The 20,289-nt window shown below is 45.6% G+C and overlaps 2 protein-coding genes across 5 annotated transcripts in view; one reads left to right on the forward strand and one right to left on the reverse strand.

Annotated features, from left to right (window-relative positions):
- The window catches only part of LOC138287385 (zinc finger protein ZFP2-like), a 140,918-nt gene that overhangs the window by 86,093 nt on the left and 34,536 nt on the right, over positions 1–20,289 (forward strand). Inside the window, exon 1 of one of the 3 annotated variants that reach the window (XM_069227773.1) lies at positions 17,676–18,314. The exons of the other annotated variants lie outside the window; for them this stretch is intronic. The gene's annotated coding sequence lies outside the window, so the exon portion shown is untranslated. Of the gene's footprint in view, positions 1–17,675; positions 18,315–20,289 lie in introns of those variants that run through there. 3 annotated transcript variants of the gene reach the window in all.
- On the reverse strand, positions 1,563–17,360 carry LOC138287386 (zinc finger protein 436-like). Of its 2 annotated transcripts, none has more exons than XM_069227776.1 (2): positions 17,220–17,360; positions 1,563–2,995 (listed from the first exon to the last, which is right to left on the reverse strand). In XM_069227776.1, exon 2 carries the CDS (start codon positions 2,660–2,662, stop codon positions 1,832–1,834), a length of 831 nt encoding a protein of 276 aa, XP_069083877.1. In that variant the 5' UTR covers positions 2,663–2,995; positions 17,220–17,360; the 3' UTR covers positions 1,563–1,831. The 2 variants fall into 2 exon arrangements, with proteins under 2 accessions (XP_069083877.1, XP_069083879.1); XM_069227778.1 differs by having other exon boundaries at positions 1,563–2,992; positions 17,220–17,319.

Below are 20,289 nucleotides of genomic sequence, written 5' to 3' on the forward strand. Positions count from 1 at the left end.
CTTGAATGCAGTAATGCTTGCTCTTCAGCACCACACAGTGTATTCATATTTATGTTCTGGGGTGCAGTGAACGATTGCCGTGACCAGTGCATAAATCTGCATTTAACTTGTTAATTTAATTGTGCTACAAGCCTAAAATGGTCTGAAGAATCTACATTTATCTTATTTCCTTGGTTGCTATAAACATATAAGAAATAATCTGAACCACAGATACAGTATTGAGCAGCTGTAAATAACCTAACTTTTAGTAGGTTTCATTTCTCCCAAGGCTGTGAAATGGCTCAAGGTGATTATTTGTGTGCTGTAGAGAAGAGTGTGTAGGCTTTAGTTTGCATTTTGTTGTGTGCTGTTAAGGAGTTTAGTTTTCTCTGCATCACTTGCTCACTTTTACTCTTTTCATATCTCATTTGAGACAGCAAATGTGATGTTGCATGCAACATCTTTTGCCAACTTAAACTTAAAAGGAACTTAGAACCCACCCACCCACTACTTACCATCAGCTGGCTTCTTCATCATTCTCATTTCCTTACTTCTCATTGGTCAGCTTGTATCAATTTCACTTTTTTCTTCATGTGTTTGTCTTTTCGGGGGAGCTAGGACAAAGTACTGATTAACTGCTTTATTAGTGTCCTTCCACTGCTTGGACCCAGGTACTTTTTTCTTCTTGCTACCCCCGTTGTTGTTGCTTACACGTTATTGCTTGCACCCTCCCTCCTCCTGATGTTGCTGTCCGACCCTTCCCCTCCTATTGTTGCTTGCTTCCCACCCTTCCAGTCATTGTTGATTTCCCTCCTGTCACTGTCTGCCATCTCTCCCCCTCCAGTCATTGTTGCTTGCCTCCAGTCGTAGTTGCTGACCATGTACCCTTCCCCAATCATTGCTTGCAATGTACTTCAGTAACATTTACCAACCTCGTTATCGATTGTCCCACAGCTTTCTCTCCATTGTTGCTTGCCTTTTCCCTTCACCCTCCAGGAAAAAGCATGATGATGCAGCCAGCGCAGGCTGCATCACAATGCCTTTTTCCTAAGCATTGGCAAGGCCAATAGGTCTCGTCTATGCAAGATCTCCTGGCTTTATCAATGTGTATATTTTGCCATGTTGGATAGCAAAGCGCCTACTGCGTAGAATGGCTGAAATTTAAAATGTGGTAAGATGTGGCCAGCATTGATTGCTTCATGTCGCTTTTCTCCACAATGCTGCACAGCAGGTGTGCTGGTGTACAATATGGCCAAAAAAAAAATCAATAGAGCTTGCATAGACGAGGCCTTAATGCTTATTTGTTTTACAGGTTTGAAGTCTTTTTTAAATCCTTTCTAAGATTGTGAAATAAATGTTTTTTTTCTGCACCTACAAAATGCTTCCATTTCTCACCAAGTCGTTATCGACATGGTGGTTATGTTGTGTGCACTTGCCACCACAGGAATCAAGCTAATTCTTTTCCTTTAGGGCTAATTCATGTTCTTGTTAGTAATGGTTATTGTTAACTCTTCTTAGCATCTGCATTGCGCAAAAATGGCTCCTTTAGCATGTACAATTCAAGGTCAAAGGTCTAGAAATGCTTGCAAGGTTTCCAATGCTTTTTATTGCACTCTATACAAATGACACCATCATTTTATCTCACGAAAACGTCCTTATCTTTCGACTCAGTTGGAACTACGACCATGATTGATGCAGTCATAACAGTGGGGTTTGCTTTTTTTCACTACTTTGAAATCATGTTATGTTTCCTGTGTGCAATACATTCTCTTCACTAGTGGGTTTGTTCCCAATATGAATCACAAGATGCTTGTTCCAAACCGACCATATAGTTACGTTTTTTCCTCTTACTTCATGCGCTAGTATTATTTATTTCAGGGTTAGTGTCAATAGTATGGGTTTTCTCTTGCTGGTTTAGCTCCACACTCTTAGCAAGACTTTCTGCACAAACAGTAAACTGGTATGGTTTGTCTACATTATGCCCTCTCTGATGATTACACACTCCCGAGCTCGGAGTCAAGCTTTTATCACACTCAGTACATTGGTCTGGTCTTCCCCTCGCATGAGATCTCTGATGCCGCTTCAGATATGATGCTCTCCCAAAGTTTTTACCACAGTCTGTGCACTGGTAGGGCTTCTCTCCTGTATGGATCATTTGATGCTGGCATAGGTTTAAGCTCCGCGTGAAACTTTTCTCACACTCTGTACATTGGTATGGCTTCTCCCCAGAATGGATCCTCTGGTGCTGGCATAGATTTGAGCTCACGCTGAAGCTTTTTTCACACTCTGTACACTGGTATGGTTTTTCCCCAGTATGGATCCTCAAATGACTGTACAGAGCAGACTTCTGATTAAAGCTTTTCTCACACTCTGTACATTGGTAGGGTTTTTCCCCAGTATGAATCTTCTGATGCCTGCACAAATCTCCACTGCGAGTGAACCATTTATCACAATCTGGACACTTGTACGGTTTCTCCCCAGTATGGATTCTCTGATGTCTGCAAAGGTCAGACCATTGGATGAAGCTTTTCTCACACTGAGTACACTGATATGGTTTCTCCCCAGTATGAGTTTTCAGGTGCCTGTACAGTTCAGAGGTGCGGCTGAAGCTTTTCTCACAGTCTGTGCAGTTATAGGTTCTCTGTAAAGTTGTAGATTGGGTATGATTTTCCATACATGCCATGGCATGGCATGAACAAACTAATTCCAGGGTGACATATGGGATTTGTTGTCAAGCTGAAAAGCATTTGTTAATCACGCCAAGAAAACCCCCAATTTCCCATTTGATGTTCAGACTGGTGCTTTTAATCTGACAAATCTGATGCCTAAAATCACAGAGCTACATTATGAAGTCCTCCCCACACTGTTCACAGGTGCACGGCATCAGCTTTCTTGTCAGTCTGTCCATTTCAGTGCACACTCTTATTCAAGCGTCAGTTGCATGTGCAAGCTTCCTCTGAGTATACCACCTTTATGCTTCTTGCAGGATGTCAGCTTTGAAAACGGTCATTAACTGCTGAAAGAAAGAGGTTTGTTGTAATGTTATTACTTGCAAACATTACACAGGCTAAGATTTCACTGAAAGTCACAACTTTTTTTGCGATTTCTTGATTCAAATTCCAACATACATATGCTATTCTGGCTTCTTCAATAACACCACTTGTCTCATATACCATAGACGATTGTAATCGCAGCATAAAATAAACAAATTAAGTACAACATTCTGAATATTAGCAAATCAAAAAAACAAATCACACAATGTACTTTCTTCATAACCTATGGCAATTTAGAAATAAGCAAGTGTCTACTACAATGTGTACCTTCCATCATTCTGCCCTGAAATGTATTTCAGGAGTAAACAAATAGCAGCAAACAACATGCAGGTCTAAAAGTATTCTCAATGTGATAGTAAAAAAAATAAAAAATAAAAGATACCGTGATCATCACAGTCAGGTTTAGATTCCCAAATAACATTTCAAACAGCTGCAAGCATTATTAACATGTATGCGCAGTTTAATACAGCAGTGTCTATTTTTTTGCACATCCACTTTATTGCGGACGCTGAAAATTAATCCAATGATGTTGGTGTGTAATAAATTCCACTCCCATCAAAAACAACCATGGCTCAGATTTTAAAGTATAACAGTACAAGCAATAGTTAGAGCACTGAAGGCCAACACGGTGCAGATGAACAGTATCAAGAGTACTGGATTACTTGATGATCGGGTGGATTACCCAGATCACCTATGGGGAGAAAGAGTTGCAGAGAATGGTAATGGGTGGGGAGGGTAGCTTGGATGAGGTTATGGGATTAAGTGGGGAAAGTCCTACGCCCTTCCAGACTCAAACAGGGAGGTCACCTTAACTGTGTTGCTCTTTGTCTACGATCCATAGAGGAATGTAAAAGAGACGGGAGGAAAAGAGGACAAATACTAGTCAGAAATGGTAAGGCTTAAGGACAAATGTGCTAGGCTTAGACCCTGCACGAAGGGTCCCCAGTTTCACACTCTTGGTGGCATTTTTACTAATAACCCTGCTCTCCTTCATATGCATCCTGCCGCTGACTTGGTCAGACCATAAAGTGATTTTCTTCTCCATAGAGATTCCGAGCAAGACCACAATAGGCACCAAGCATCCCCAAATGATTAAATCATGAGCCTGGTATAAAATTGGTGGAAGAAATCTTATTACTCAATCCAGTTTGTTCAATGATCTAGTCCTAGCAACATCTAACTATTCAAACTGGATAGCTAAAGCTGTGGAGTGGCTAACTCCTTTAACACTCATAAAAATAAAAAAAACACAGAAGTGTGCTGTGAGCCCCAAAACTTCTTTAATCAATTATGTTATGAGATGATGTAAATAAAGCGATGCCATGTTTCTGTTTCCCTTGCGTCATGACAGACTTGCCTCTTTTCTTAATCATCAGTGCCGGACATACAAGTAGATTAATTTGTCAAATATGCAGTGATGGCTTGAGGCTATATAACAGTATCATTTTTGCTAATGCTAGGGTTACAACAATCTGCATGCAATGCTTCGGCAGTTTGGGGAACTAGTGAAAGGCACCAGCAAGCCCATTTTTTAAAACCAATTTTATTGATTTTCGTCAGAATGGTACAAAGTAATACACAACAACACGTGGACCCCACACAGGTTCTGTATAGCCTCATCAAGGTCAGTAGTTTATTAGGAAAAATTGACCTAACACAGTTTTGTCTAAACAACTACAAACCTTCGGTCATGACAATGGGAGTCTCACTCCAGAATAATATTACCACCATGTATGTTGAAACTCTTCCCCCCACCGATCCATCAGCGCTAATCTGTGGGGGGGGGAATACTCCCCTTGCCCCCCCCTCCCTCCCAGAACTCACCCCATAAGTCCCGAAAGCTTGGCCAAACAACAGGTAAAGCGAGAAGAATATATAGCAACGACAGCAGGTTGACAAGCAGCAATGGAATGGTATCTACTGTGTTGACGTAATGGGCTTTAGCTTAACTGCGAGGGCCTCTTTGAACGTTTGTACATCTTGCAATAGTGCATCCCATGATGCTGCAATGGGGATCCTAAGCAAACTTCACACCTCCTCTTGCCTGAGCGTTATCGCTTCGTCCTTGCCCCACTTAAGTGTTGCAGCACATCGTTGCTGCAATCCTGGTAGTGTATCTGCTTTCCAGTGCATAGCAATGAGTAATGCTGGACTGATGAAGCGATTAGTCACCTTTTAGGCGTTCTTCCACTTAAACAGGCCCAACAACGCCCCCTCTGCTGTGAGCAGACCTTTGCAACCTGTCATGTCTTGCAGTGCGTTTGTAACCTCTCTCCACAAGGTCTCAACGGCCAGGCAATCACAAAACATATTCTTCATGTCAGCATTCTGCACATGACACCTAGGACAGAAAGAGGCGGAGCCAAACATTTTATTCAAACTTGCCAGTGTGAAATGAATGTATTGGAACTTAGCATTGCGTGATACTTTCCAGGGGTAATAAAGCGCTCTATCCCATTCTTTGGAAAGCAGAACCTGGCCTAATTCCCTATTCCAGCACCGCTGGGTTGGCAATAGGGGGTCCTGAGTGGTGTGTGCCAGTGCTCCGGTGAGCCAAGTAACAAGTCTGCAACAATTGCCCATAACGTTGATTATATGCACTAATGGATGCTGGTCTGTTTATGCGTCAGTGATATGCCATAGGCGAGCTAACTCTGCCACTAATGCAACGGGCCAGGAAATGGCCTACTTGCAGCTTACTCTCCGTTTGCCGCTGGTCAAAGGGAAGGAGTGTGCCATAGCTGAACAGTGCCGCCAGTGTGCTTACTCCGGCCACCTCCCAGGCTGCCAGTCCGTCTCTCCCAACTAAGTCACAGAACGAGGCGATAGGGCTTACTCTGATCTCTAGAGAGTATGGCGTGTTGGGCGGCATGAGGCACAAGCTTATGCGTTAACGTTCATATATAACGCGTAGTAGATTATTTGCTTCTTTAGGACACTTTACGTGTTGGAGTAGTGCTTCCCCGATCACTTTCTGTGCACCCGACACCAACTGCAGCCCCAACTCATCTGCCAGCCTTCCTGCCAGCCACAGAGTGGCCATTGCAGTTGCGCTGCTAAGTAAAAATGTTCAAAATTAGGAGCTCCCAATCTCCCTTTATCAATGGTTAGCTGGAGCTTACGCAGCATGACACATCTTCTACCTTTATTCCAGATAAAACTCACACATTATAACATGTAGTGCATCGAAGGTGGAGCATGGTAAGCGCACTGGCAGATTGTGAAAAAAATATAAGAGACTAGGGAACCTCGCCATGTTTGTCAGCGGCACTCTCCATTAAACTGTGAAGGGATGCGTACTCCAGAAGGACATTTGGGGGTCGTAAGGAGGAAACGGCCCTGGTGAGGTTCCCATCGATGATGACGACTTGTATGTCATGAATTATGCAGATGCCCAAGTAGTGGAATGTATGAGGTTTCCATCACAGGTGATATGTGCCTACTGTCAGATGTTGTGATGGGTAGTGCATGTAAAGCGGGAATACGCACGATTTACCCCAGTTAACTCCCAGCCCTGAGGGGAGGGCAGTTGGAACTCTGATAGAATCTCTGATATTTTCCTTATGCCATCCCAGATGTCACAGACATAAATAAATAACAGCAGACAGATCTTGTTGTGGAAAAAAAAAAACACAACCCTCACCATCAGCCTAGGTGCTGGTGGCATCTGGGGAAAGCACATTTCCTATTTTCCTTCCTTGCAAAAATACAGGGGTAGCTCACCCCATTTTCCAATGGTTAGTCATTGTCCATCCCCCACTTACGTCTAGAGTAATTTGTTCTGTTGAGAAAGTCTGCCATGTCATCTGCCTTTCCTGCTGATGCTCCATGAATACTAAAAGGAAATTAATGATGGCCTAGTGCCAGAGGTTGTGCTACTTTGCGGGCATCTTGTCAGACTGTGTGATCCCCCATGCATTCTAATATAATGCATCTTAGTCAGGCCATTGATCTACAGTTTGGCTAGCGCTGCATTGTAAAATGGTACAAAGACCTATCAAAATGGCTCTCAATTTGAGACTGTGTTTGTGTCTCTGTAGTTTGACTAGGGCCAAATGGCCTTCAACTTTCTAGATAGGAGGTCTAGTTGTCTTACCAGCATCCAAGGTAAAACTTTTTTAAAAAAGAGGCCCACGGAGAGAGATTTTGGGCGGCCTGCCAGCAAAACAGTTGCAGTTCTAGGAACCAAGGCCTCAAACCACCTCCATAGTCCTTTAAGATTCATTAACTCAGAAGCAACCTTTAGAAAGCATATAAAGATGTGGATCTTTGCAGCCTCTGATACACTATGCTATTCTGCTCCCTCTGAGGTAGTTTCTCCCTTAGGCTTGATCTTGAACGTGTTGAGTAGCATGGTCTTCCGCAATAGTGCCAGGATGTTCCTCTGAGAGTGGTAGCGCGCTTTTCAATTACTGGATTTAATTCAAAGCAATGGTGTCTTGGGAACCAGATTCCCATTGACCTTATTGTCCCAATTGTAGACTATCTGCCTCCATCAGTTCTCTAGTGCCCCCTTCACTTCTTCGTGCACAGGCAAAAGTGTAGGATAATGGAAATTCAGGAAGGCAGACCCCTTTTAAGGACTAGTGCAAACTTTAGTTTTCTTTCTGATTGTGCTTTTATGGCCATGTATGCTTGTTTCATTTTTCAGAGAGGCAAGCATTTGATTGATGGGTATACTGCCAAGTAGCCAGATGGGAGTTTTTGCATGAGGAGCAATGAAGACTTCCTTCGCTTCAAAAGATGACCGATCCTCTAAAACAGGTTTGGGAATCAAATTATGGAGGCTTGAGTTTAGTTCTCAGGCTTTACTTTCATGAGACAGAGGTTTAAGTATGGAAAGTGTAGGAGGCTGGCCCAGTTTGTAGTGGGTACCAAAGGTAGTTACACCTTATAGCAGGTCCTGTTATCCCTTATTAGTGTATGTAGTCAGTGTCTAGAAGCCAGGCTCTCTAGTGGTAGTGTTGATAAGCAGCCAAGGCCTAACTAGGAGACATGCAAAGTGTATGCAATATCACTACAGTCACACACGATAGAAAATTCTCAGTGGTACAAAAATGAAGGTACTTTATTTTGGTGACACACTTGCCAAATATACCTTATAGACTATACTGCCTTAAGAGGTAAGTAATATACACAATATATACACTAGTATCCAAAAACAGGTAAGTAAACAGTCAGAAAACAGTGCAATTAGTGAAAATCACAATAGTTAAAATGGGCCTGGAGGAACACAAACCATATACTAACAAAATGGAATGCGAATGTCGGTTTCCCACCTGGGCAAGTGTAGTTTGTAGAGGGGCGCTGGGAGTGTTAGAAAACCCCAAAGGTAAGTAATAGAAGCCACCCCAGAGCCCAGGAAAGTAGGAGTAAAAACAAAGGAACTTTCCTAGAACACACAAGAAAACTAAAAAGAAGAGAATGCAAGAACCAGAAGAGACTGCAAGACACCCATCAGTGGATTCTGGGACCTGAAGACCTGTGGAAGAAGGGGACCACGTCTAAGAAGCACAGAAGAGTCCAGGGAGAACAGGAGCCCCTGCTAACCCGGATGAAGGTGCAAAAGAACCACCACTGGTGACGAACAAAAGTCAGTAATGCACCCAAGAAGACATATGCGGGTTCCTGGTTGGTGCAGAAGATGTCCCACGCCGGATGGATGATTACAGTCTGGTTTACACCGCTGGAGCCCGTGAACAAGCCTTGGTAAACGCAAAGCTCGTGGGTAGCGGTAAATGGTGCTGCCCAGGAAGGACAAGGTCGACTCTACCTAGGAGGGGGATACATAGGGGGCTCTCAGTAGTCCAGAGAGCCCACGAAAGACCAGGAAGCACACACAGGAGCCCCACAGCATGGGGACAAAGAAGGTGCAAATGGAGGCCCAAACAGCATGACACAAAGGGATCCCATGCCGCCAGAGCACCACTCAGGGAGCTGTGCGTCGCAGGATGGAGGGATGTGGGCCGGAGCTGTGCTGTGCACAAAGAACTTCATGGAAGGTCGCACACAAGCCTTGGCAACTGCATATCACGCGGTGCACCGGCGGTACTGTCTTGCCTGGGGAGGCAAGCCCTTAACCCTCCACCAAAGTTGGACAGCTGGACTTCAGGACCGTCTAGACCACTTCAGTCCACCACCCGTGTTACTTGAGCCACACACTTCTTCAGGAGAGGGGACCCAAGCCACCGGCCGTCGCTGCAGAGGGGTGCCTGCCGAAGCAGGGAAGTGACTCTTCACTTCAAGGGAGATTCCCTTGCTCTTCTGGTGCATGCTGAAGACAGGCTGTCTTCTGAGGATGCACAACTGGGAAACAGTTGTAGTTGAAGGCAGGAGCTGAAGGTACAATTTTGCAGAAGTCGTCTTAGCTTCTTTGTTGCAGTTTGTAGAGTTCCTGGAGGCTCCAGATTCAGTTTGTTCGGTGAGAAGGTGAAGTAAAGGACGCAGAAGATTCCTGCTGGAGTCTTGAAATCCGAATCTGAATAACCACCCAAAGGAGAGACCCTAAATAGCCTTGAAAGGGGGATTGGTCACCTAAACAGGTAAGCACCTATCAGGGGAGGGCTCGGATGTCACCTGCTGGCACTGGCCACTCAGATGCTCCCAGACTGCCTGCCTATCTTAAAAACAAGATGGCAAAACCCAGGAACCCTCTGGAGGAGCTCTGAGCACCACCCCTGGGGTGGTGATGGACAGGGGAGTGGTCACTCCCCTTTCCTTTGTACAGTTTATTGCCAGAGCAGGGGCTGGGGTCCCTGAACCGGTGTAGACTGGATTAAGCACAGAGGGCACCATTTGTGCCATTCAGAGCATTTCCAGAGGCTCTGGGAGGCTACACCTCCCATGCCTGTAGCACCTATTACCAAAGGGAGAGGGTGTGACACCCCTCTCTCAAAGGAAATCCTTTGTTTCTGCCTTCCTGAGCTCGAGCTGTACAAGCAGCATGAGGACAGAACCCTGTCTGTGGGGTGGCAGCAGCTGGGCTGCCTTCAAAACCTCACAAGGCTGGAATGACAGTACTGGGGGTCCACTTTGGAGCCCCCAGAGTGCATGGAATTATACAACCAGTGCTAGAAATAGCATTGGGGTATAATTCCAAGATGTTAGACACCTCACATGACCATATTCAGAGTTACCATTGGGAAGCTGGACATGGGTATTGACCTATGATCAGTGTACGAGTAAAATTGCATCCCGCACTCACACAGTCTGGGAAAATGGTCCTGGACAATGTGGGGGCACCTCTGCTAGTGTAGGGGTGCCCTCACACACAGGTACTTTGCACCTAGCCTTCAAGGCTGGAAGGCCAGACATATAGGTGACTTATAAGTGACCTGGTGCAGTGTGCATGCACCATTTCACACAGACTACAATGGCAGTCCTGTAGGAGCCTTTGCCTGGGTTCCCTATGGGTGGCACAAGAAATGCTGCAGCCCATAGGGAGCCCCTGGAACCCTAATGCCCTGGTGTAGGAGGCTGGCCTGGCTTATAGTGGGTACCTGATGGTACTTACACCTTGTGCCAGGTACAGTTATCCCTTATTAGTAGATAAGTACTGTTCTAGCAGCTTAGGCTGATAGAGGTAGCTATAGCAGAGCAGCTTAGGCTGAACTAGGAGACATACAAAGCTCCTACTATACTACTTATATCATATAGCACTATGTCATAAGAATCACAATACTCAGAGTTACTAAAAATAAAAGATACTTTATTTTAGTGACAGTGTGCCAAAAATATCTCAGAGGATATACTCCCTTAGGAGGTAAGTAAAATACACAAAATATATACACAAACCAAAATCAGGTAAGTAAACAGTTAGAAAAGTAGTGAAAACACTGTAGGATACAATAGGCCTAGGGGCAACACAAACCATATACTAAGAAAGTGGAATGCGAACCACGAATGGACCCCTAGGCTAGTGTAGTGTGTAGAGGGTTGCTGGGAGTGTAAGAAAACACTAAGGGTGTCCCACCCCACCCCACGACCCTGAAAAGTAGGAGTAAAGTTACCCTACTTCCCCAGAAACACACTAAAGTCGTGATAGGAGATTCTGCAAAGACCACAACTGACTGCAAAGCACCGAAGACGGATTCTTGGACCTGAGGACCAAGTCCAAGAGTCACAAAAGTGTCCAGGGGGGCAGGAGCCCACTAAACCCCGGAAAAAGGTGCAAAATGTCTGCCTCCGGGTGGAAGAAGCTGAAGATTCTGCAACAACGGAAGGTGCCAGGAACTTCTCCTTTACAAAGAAGATGTCCCACGGCGTGCTGGGGTATGCAGAGTTGTTTCTACGCAGAAAGACTGCAAACAAGCCTTGCTAGCTGCAAAGGTCGTGGTTGAAGAAAAAGGGTGCTGCCCGGGCCCAGGAAGGACCAGGAGGTCGCCACTTGGACGAGGAGACAGAGGGGGCACTCAGCAACACAGAGGGCCCATGCAGAAGCAGGCAGCACCCGCAGAAGCACTTGAACACAGGTTCAAGAGAACTGAGCACGGCGGTCGTCTCAACACTACAAAGGAGGATCCCACGAAGCCGGTGGTCAACTCAGCGAGTTGAGCAATGCAGGACAGAGTGTTGGGGACCTGGGCTGTGCTGTGCACAAAGGATTCCTTGCAAAAGTGCACAGAAGCCCTAGCAGCTGCAGATCACGCAGTACACAGGATTACTGCCTGGCGTGGGGAGGCAAGGACTTACCTCCACCAAATATGGACAGATGGACCACTGGACTGTCAGGGTCACTTGGATCCAGCTCCTGTGTTCCAGGGACCACGGTCATCACAATGAGAGGGGACACAGAGGACTGGTGAAGCAGACGTTTGGTGCCTGCGGTAGCAGGGGGAAGATTCCGTCGACCCACGGGAGATTTCTTCTTGGCTTCCAGTGCAGGGTGAAGGCAGGAAGCCCCCAGAGCATGCAACACCAGGAAACAGTTGAGAAAGCCGGTAGGAATAGGCACTACAATGTTGCTGGTAGTCTTCTTGCTACTTTGTTGCAGTTTTGCAGGCGTCCTGGAGCAGTCAGCGGTCGATCCTTGGCAGAAGTCAAAGAGGGAGATGCAGAGGAACTCTGGTGAGCTCTTGCATTAGTTATCTGAAGAGAAACCCACAGGAGAGACCCTAAATAGCCCTCAGAGGAGGGTTGGCCACCTAGTCAGGTAAGCACCTATCAGGAGGGGTCTCTGACGTCACCTGCTGGCACTGGCCACTCAGAGGTCTCCATTGTGCCCTCACACCTCTGCATTCAAGATGGCAGAGGTCTGGGACACACTGGAGGAGCTCTGGGCACCACCCCTGGGGTGGTAATGGACAGGGGAGTGGTCACTCCCCTATCCTTTGTCTTGTTTAGTGCCAGAGCAGGGGCTGGGGGATCCCTGAACCGGTGTAGACTGGTTTATGCAAGGAGGGCACCATCTGTGCCCTTCAAAGCATTTCCAGAGGCCAGGAGAGGCTACTCCTCTCAGGCCCTTAACACCTATTTCCAAAGGGAGAAGGTGTAACACCCTCTCTTAGAGGAAATCCTTTGTTCTGCTTTCCTGGGACTGGGCTGCCCAGACCCCAGGAGGGCAGAAGCCTGTCTGTGGGTTGGCAGCAGCGGTAGCTGCAGTGAAAACGCCAGAGAGCTGGTTTGGCAGTACCCGGGGTCCATGCTGGAGCCCCGGGGATGCATGGGATTGGCACCCCAATACCAGATTTGGCATGGGGGACAATTCCATTAACTTAGACATGTTACATGGCCATATTCGGAGTTACCATTGTGAAGCTACATATAGGTATTGACCTATATGTAGTGCACGCGTGTAATGGTGTCCCCGCACTCACAAAGTCTGGGGAAATTGCCATGAACTATATGGGGGCACCTTGGCTAGTGCCAGGGTGCCCTCACACTTCGTAACTGTGCACCTAACCTTCACTAGGTGAGGGTTAGACATACAGGTGACTTATAAGTTACTTAGGAGAAAACAACATTGAGCATGTGCAGCCCCCCCTCCCCCCTCCCTCTTATGAGTCATACCCTTTAGTCTCTGCACAAGGCTGAGGCAGGACAAAATTTCAATGAGCATTTCTGCATATTTACACCTGTGATCACAGAAATGTAGGTTGCAATTTCCTAAAATCCCAAAATTATCATGTTGAAGATAAAGGGGCAAGATTGCTGGGGACAACAGATTGCAAACTTGGTGTCAGTGTTGAGAGGGTGATAAATAAGAACACCCAAAATGGAGAAGGTGTCAGAGATTTAGATAAAAAAGGAGAGGAGAGATCCTCACGCTTTGTGCTAAGCCAGGGACTGACTGGCACATAGGAATTTAGTCAGATAAACAATGGCTATCCCACCCTCTGTTTTACCTACTAGATCAGTGGACAGCTTCTTTGTGGTAGCTGCTTGCTCAAAGTCCTTAGAAACTTTATGGATACTGAATTGGTTGTTTGATTAATTCCAAGGGAGGGCGTCTGCAATTTGTATAAGGTGATTTTTTTTTTCCCAAGTCAATATACAGTTCAACACCCCACTGTCTACCTACGTGGAAAAGGTAGAAGGTAGTAGTGTTACTCAAGGTTGTGAAATTCTATATCTACTTGTCCAAGGGACAGAATGACTCAGAAACCTACTTGTTCATATGTAAAGAGATAAAAGTCAACACATTTCATCAAGCCACCAACAGTATTTTTTCCAACAAATGTAGAATATATACCAACAGAAGCATTAACACACTGAATAAATAGGGACAAAGCACAGATCCCTACTGTACTAAATAATTAATGGATTTTTCTGCTGACTTGAAATGAGGGTCATGCAGGAAAAGTAACAGTCTAGGATCACTCAGAGAAAAAGACACTACCCATGTCAGTGCAACATCTTCAGTACCAACACCCTGTCGTTTTTAGGTCTCACCCAGGCAGCGCATGCACGCTGTCTGTTCAAAGGCATGCTGTATCTACACTATTGGCTACAAGCACCCCCCCCCCCCATCTTTTTTCATTGGTTCATCCTACTGTCCTTTGTAAATGCCAGCTTTTGTTTGATCAAGATGTTTAGTAGTCCCTCCTTTTGGACTGTATCCTCCAGTGAGGGCTGCCCCTGTTACATGTGCTCTTACGCTTCAGGTTATTTAGGATACTTTGAGAGCACTCTCTTTTTTGTTGGCCTGCCTCTGCTCATGTTAAGTGTTTTTGTTTTGTTTACTTTGTGCGCCGGCTTGTTCTGTTTGTGTTCGGACACTGCTTTTATAGCAGAGTGCATGGGTTGTTCTGACTCAGCAAGGCGGCGGCTTCATGGACATTGCGCTTTATCTTTTACCGATGCTCGCTCCCCTCCTGTTATTTACAGGACAGCAGCAGTGAAAAGCGCTCCCCCAGCCTAGCTATGTGGCATGCCCTAAGGAGTGGTGACAAAAACAGTTGTTTTTCCCCCTGCCAAGATCCCCTTTGAAATCTCACAATGACACTGATAAATGGCAGCATTTTGTTGGCTTTCGGCATTCTTTTACTTCAATTGTTTCAGATTGGCGGGTCTCAGAATTTTATTTTTGGAAGGCACAGAGAGATAACACTTTAAATATGTACTTCTCAATGCAGTGCTACAATGTGACTATTAGTGTCAAAGCTTCCACATTAAAGAGCAATAGATGTTGTAGCACCCAGGATAATGTGCTGCATGGTTAAATACTTATAATGTCCCAAAGGCGAGACCTATTGGCTATGCCAATGCTTGTTGATCAGCTTACATGTGGGTGTTTATATTCCAGCTTTAATCTCAATGTGTTCAGTAGTCACTGGAATGTACTTCCTGTTTTTGTATCCCTTTTCCCCTGTTATATTTTTTCTGTATTACTTTGAACCTGTTGCAGGTGAAAAGCAACACAGTGAAAGATTTAATATAATTTGTCAATTTATCTCTTCTACTATGTGCTCCACTTCCAGTACAAATTTCAGTGCCTAGAATTGTTTAGTTATCATTATATTGAGCTAAGCTAGCAATATATCGGAGTCATCAAAATAAATGTCTAGGCTGTTAATACCTGTCGCCATTGGCAACCATGCTCCACAGGTTGCTAGTGTTGAACCCTGGAATGGCACTGCCTCAATATTGACCATGTCAAATTAGGCTTGCATTATTTTCTAGTGATTAATGATTGCCTCGAACAGTCTCTTAGTGACCAGTGAAGAGCCCTGGAATGGCATTGCCTCTTCCCCATAATTGTTTGATTTTATGCTCCTGATATCTTCTATTTATAAGCATTGTTCCCTAGGCTAACAGTCTCTTTGCACTGTTGCATTGTAGATATTTGCAAAATATTCTAGAGATCAGCTGTACACTTCCACACTGTAATGTGATATATTGGTTAAACTATCAATTACTATATAGCAAACAATCACTCTTCCTCACTCAAAGCAGAATCTCGCAACCTGTTGCTCACCAAAAGATACATGGTTGCACGTGATTCCGTCTGAGCTCACAATCTGCATAGTATCTCGACTGGGGCGGGGGAGGAGGTGTCATTTAAAAGTATTAAAAAAAATCACAAATAAAAACATCTTCAACATGGGCACATTTTTCTTCAAAGATCAACACTGCACATTCAAGAACAGTAAATCTCTCTTGCCAACAGCACCCATCATAAAACCAATTTTTTTTTTTTTTTTTAAGAAATCAGTATCAGCTTTATTAAACACTTTATCAAGCAAATGCAATCAGACTCCGCTTTATTGCACACCTTATCAAGCAAATGCAATCACTCAATTCTAAAATCAGTAAAAATATACAAAATGTGTGTATAAATGTATAATCTTTAAATTTCAAGCCTTTACCATAGCTGATGCAATTATATAATTTGCCCTTAATCACATCATCCAGTATTGCACTGAATATCTTTTCATGAAGTTTTAATAGCCTTTCACGAAACATCTGCTTTTGTGTAACTTACGTATAACTTTATAAATTGTTCAGTATTATAGTGTTAGCTCAGATATTTGCTTCAAATTTGTATAAAGAAATACACAACGGAGCCATCCCAAAAAGTACTGCCCCACTCTTCAATTACCATGTCCGGGCAATGTTATTTGTATGATGCGCATATCACGAGAGGGTATCCTTACACCTTGGGAAGGACGGTGCTGCCTCAGCTGAGGCCTGGTGGAATAGCCAGGTTTTCATTTTTATGGAATTAAACGCCTGCACTGATGGTTCTCATGTGCTTGGGGGAGGTTGTTCCATGCTTTAAAAGCCTGGTATGAAAAGGTGCTACTAGAGAGGCTGACTCTTTGGAAGGAGGGGATGGGCGAGCAGGAAGCAGACAGAGCTGAGGTGGATGGTCTGTGTGGAAGCTGATGTGGCTGTTCTGGTATGCAGGACCTTGATTGCGCATAACTTGATCAGGGCACAATCGTTAACAGGGAGCCAGTGGAGGTCTGAGGTGTGTGAAAATGTGAGTGTGGGAGCTTGAGCTTCAGACTGTCAACTGCGTTCTGAATGACCTGGTGGCTCTTTGTAAGCCTTAGATAATGACGTACTGTGTGTTTTCATGATCCAGCTTGGGTATCAGTTCTAGTTCCAAGGAGCCACCAGGCTAAGGACCTATGAGAGGTGTATGTTTTTAAAGAGTACCACCTGCATCCTGTCGGAGATGAACTTCAAACAGTTGGTCTTCACCCACCGTGCAACCATCGATAGTATGACTAGTTTGAAAAGTGTTCCATTTTGAAAGGTTTCAAACGATATTCAACAATCTTGTCTTGGGCATGTAGACTTAGGTCTAAGGCTTCCAAAGTTAAAGACTTCCATAAAGGGTCCGGTCTTGTGTGCTGGTGCAAATGATGCAATTGTTTAGCCTTTCTAGTACTTCCAACTCTTCTTACCTCATTGTGACTTAACAGACAGAAACCTTTTTGTTGCACTATATCAGGCATGATCTCAGGCACTACATGCGATATACGAAGTACAATAAAAAAAAGCTGTCACTGAGTGGTAGGAGCCACCAAGAGCAATTAAAAAACATGAAAAAGCGAAGCAAACACACCACGAACCAGACGCACATCCCAATGTACTGGACACAAATGAACGAGTCAAAGGTCAGTCAGTATTCGTCATCCTCTGTCTCAAAACCAACCACTCAGTCCAAAAACTGCAGGTTAGACTGCATCGACCCCCCCACCGTGCACTGAACGCCGCTTGTCCGCATTTCAGGCTCACCTGGGAATTCCTTGCGGGTTCCTTCGCGGACAAGAGCCAACAGACCAGGGAAACTGCAGACACTGCCTTTTACAATGCGTCTGCGCATGCGCGTCACGGAGGCGGTCAGAGGCCGCTTCATTCACGTGCGCATGCGTGCCGCTCCTGAAAGGTTGTGCAGGTTGTAGTACTTTTTTTTACGCAAGCGTAAAATGTAAACTCTTCCTTCTACGCAGGTGGCATTTCTAGCGCAGGCGCAGAATGTTCAGAGTGGAAAAGTTACTGTAGTTTGAATAGTTCTAGTTTTTTGCCTTCGCCTATAAACTATTCTTTGTACCTGGAAGTGACTGAGACATGGTGACATGCGTGCTGGGACACTATTCTCGTTGACATGCGCGCCTGGGACACTTTACAGTGACATGCGCAGACTGCACCTCAGCTGTCATTCAGGGTCCCAGGCTGTGCCTGAGACACTACTCACAGTGACACGCGCAGACTGCGCCTCCTCCGCCACGTCGCCAGGCTCCTTTTCTTTGTCTCCAGCGGGAGGAGGCGTCTCCACGCTCAGGCTTCCAGGCTCCTGGGGCGGGAGCGTCTGTGAAGTACAAGTGGACGAGAAAAGGCACCCTGGGGGAGGGGACAGGAGGTGCCTTGCATTTCAGCCATTGCCTCCTGGTCAGGATTAGCTCCAGTGTGTGGGAGGCTCTCTTGGAGTGCATTGGATATTAGTAAATACAAAACCCTGAGCAACTGCACCTGCTCCAGACACGGCACCCAGCAGCACTTTGGCACCTTCAGACGGGCGAGGAGGTGCCTTAACTCCTCGTAACCCGAAGAGAAGCATGCAGTCCGCATAATTTTCACATTAGAGGTTTGGGTTCGTTCATTAAATAAAGAAAGGTCTGTCTTTCTTCTAACGTCCCAGTGGATGGAAGAAAGGACGAGTGTCTTTATAATTGTCACGTAATCTCCTGCAGATGAAAGGCTCAACTTCCAATAAATTGCATAGGAAGGACTGTGACTCTTTATAACTCTCAGAGTTAAGGCCTGGACATCTTGTGACTTGAAGCCAATAGACTTGGACTCCTCACAATGTGCAGAATTGGCGCTAGGATGGTAAGAGCTTTTTTTATTCCTTTGATAAAATGTTGTGTGTCCTCTCACTGTACAGTATATTAGGTATGAGCCACATCTTCTTGCCTGCTCTACTCCTCTCTATTTCCCTACTCTTATTATGGCAGTTTATGTGAGTGGCATGCCCTGCGTTAAGTGTGACTTCATAGATCTCTTGGTTCTACGAGTTGCTTTGCAAATATTTCCAAAGATTTCTTTGCAGACCAGAGACCGAATTGTCCTATAGTAAGTCTGGAACGTGTGTTCCCCTTTGTCTGTAAGTTGGTTGGTGGTAACCTATTCGATTCACTTTCAGATACTTGTGGCTGTTGTCTGTACAGGTTGGAAAAGCATAATTTATATTGCTAATCTGCCTAATACTCACTGTGGGAAAGTACCATCTTGCCTGGCATGTTACCCCCATTTTTACTTGTATATCAGTTTGTTTTTGCAAGTCTCACTGGGATCCTGCTAGCCAGGACCCCAGTGCTCATAGTTTGTGGCCTGAATGTGTGTCCCTGTGTAGTGACTAACTGTCACTGAGGCTCTGCTAATCAGAACCTGAGTGCTTATGCTCTCTCTGCCTTTAAAAATGTCACTATAGGCTAGTGACCATTTTTTCCAATTCTAATTGGCACGCTGGAACACCCTTATAATTCCCTAGTATACGGTACCTAGGTACCCAGGGTATTGGGGTTCCAGGAGATCCCTATAGGCTGCAGCATTTCTTTTGCCACCCATAGGGAGCTCAGACAATTTGTACACAGGACTGCCACTGCAGCCTGAGTGAAATAACGTCCACGTTATTTCACAGCCATTTTACACTGCACTTAAGTAACTTATAAGTCACCTATATGTCTAACCCTCGCTTGGTAAAGGTTAGGTGCAAAGTTACTAAGTGTGAGGGCACCCTGGCACTAGCCAAGGTGCCCCCACATAGTTCAGGGCAATTTCCCTGGACTTTGTGTGTGCGGGGACACCATTACACATGTGCACTACATATAGGTCAATACCTATACGTAGCTTCACCATGGTAACTCCGAATATGGCCATGTAACATGTCTAAGATCATGGAATTGTCCCCCCCATGCCAAATCTGGTATTGGGGTGCCAATCCCATGCATCGCGGGGCTCCAGCATGGACCCTGGGCACTGCCAAACCATCTCTCTGGTGTTTTCACCGCAGCTACTGCTGCTGCCAACCCACAGACAGGCTTCTGCCCTCCTGGGGTCTGGGCAGCCCAGTCTCAGGAAAGCAAAACAAAGGATTTCCTCTAAGAGAGGGTGTTACACCTTCTCCCTTTAGAAATAGGTGTTAAGGGCCTGAGAGGAGTAGCCTCTCCTGGCCTCTGGAAATGCTTTGAAGGGCACAGATGGTGCCCTCCTTGCATAAACCAGTCTACACCGGTTCAGGGATCCCCCAGCCCCCGCTCTGGAGCGCAACAGGACAAAGGAAAGGGGAGTGACCACTCCCCTGTCCATCACCACCCCAGGGGTGGTGCTCAGACCTCCTCCAGTGTGTCCCAGACCTCTGCCATCTTGAATGCAGAGGTGTGAGGGCACAATGGAGACCTCTGAGTGGCCAGTGCCAGCAGGTGACGTCAGAGACCCCTCCTGATAGGTGCTTAACTGACTTGGTGGCCAGTCCTCCTCTGAGGGCTATTTAGGGTCTCTCCTGTGGGTTTCTCTTCAGATAACGAATGCAAGAGCTCACCAGAGTTCCTCTGCATCTCCCTCTTCGACTTCTGCCAAGGATCGACCGCTGACTGCTCCAGGACACCTGCAAAACTGCAACAAAGTAGCAAGAAGACTACTAGCGACATTGTAGCGCCTAATCCTGCCAGCTTTCTCGACTGTTTCCTGGTGGCGCATGCTCTAGGGTCTGTCTGCCTGCGCCCTGCACTGGAAGCCAAGAAATCTCAGTGGGTCGACGTAATCTTCCCCCTGCTAACGCAGGCACCAAACTTCAGCTTCACCG

The sequence above is a fragment of the Pleurodeles waltl genome, chromosome 4_1 (assembly GCF_031143425.1).
Source record: "Pleurodeles waltl isolate 20211129_DDA chromosome 4_1, aPleWal1.hap1.20221129, whole genome shotgun sequence".
NCBI classification, from domain to species: Eukaryota; Metazoa; Chordata; class Amphibia; order Caudata; family Salamandridae; genus Pleurodeles; species Pleurodeles waltl.

Coding starts and splice junctions, on each gene's coding strand:
- LOC138287386 (XM_069227776.1), bottom strand. CDS start 2,662: ATGGCATGTATGGAAAATCATACCCAATCTACAACTTTACAGAGAACC.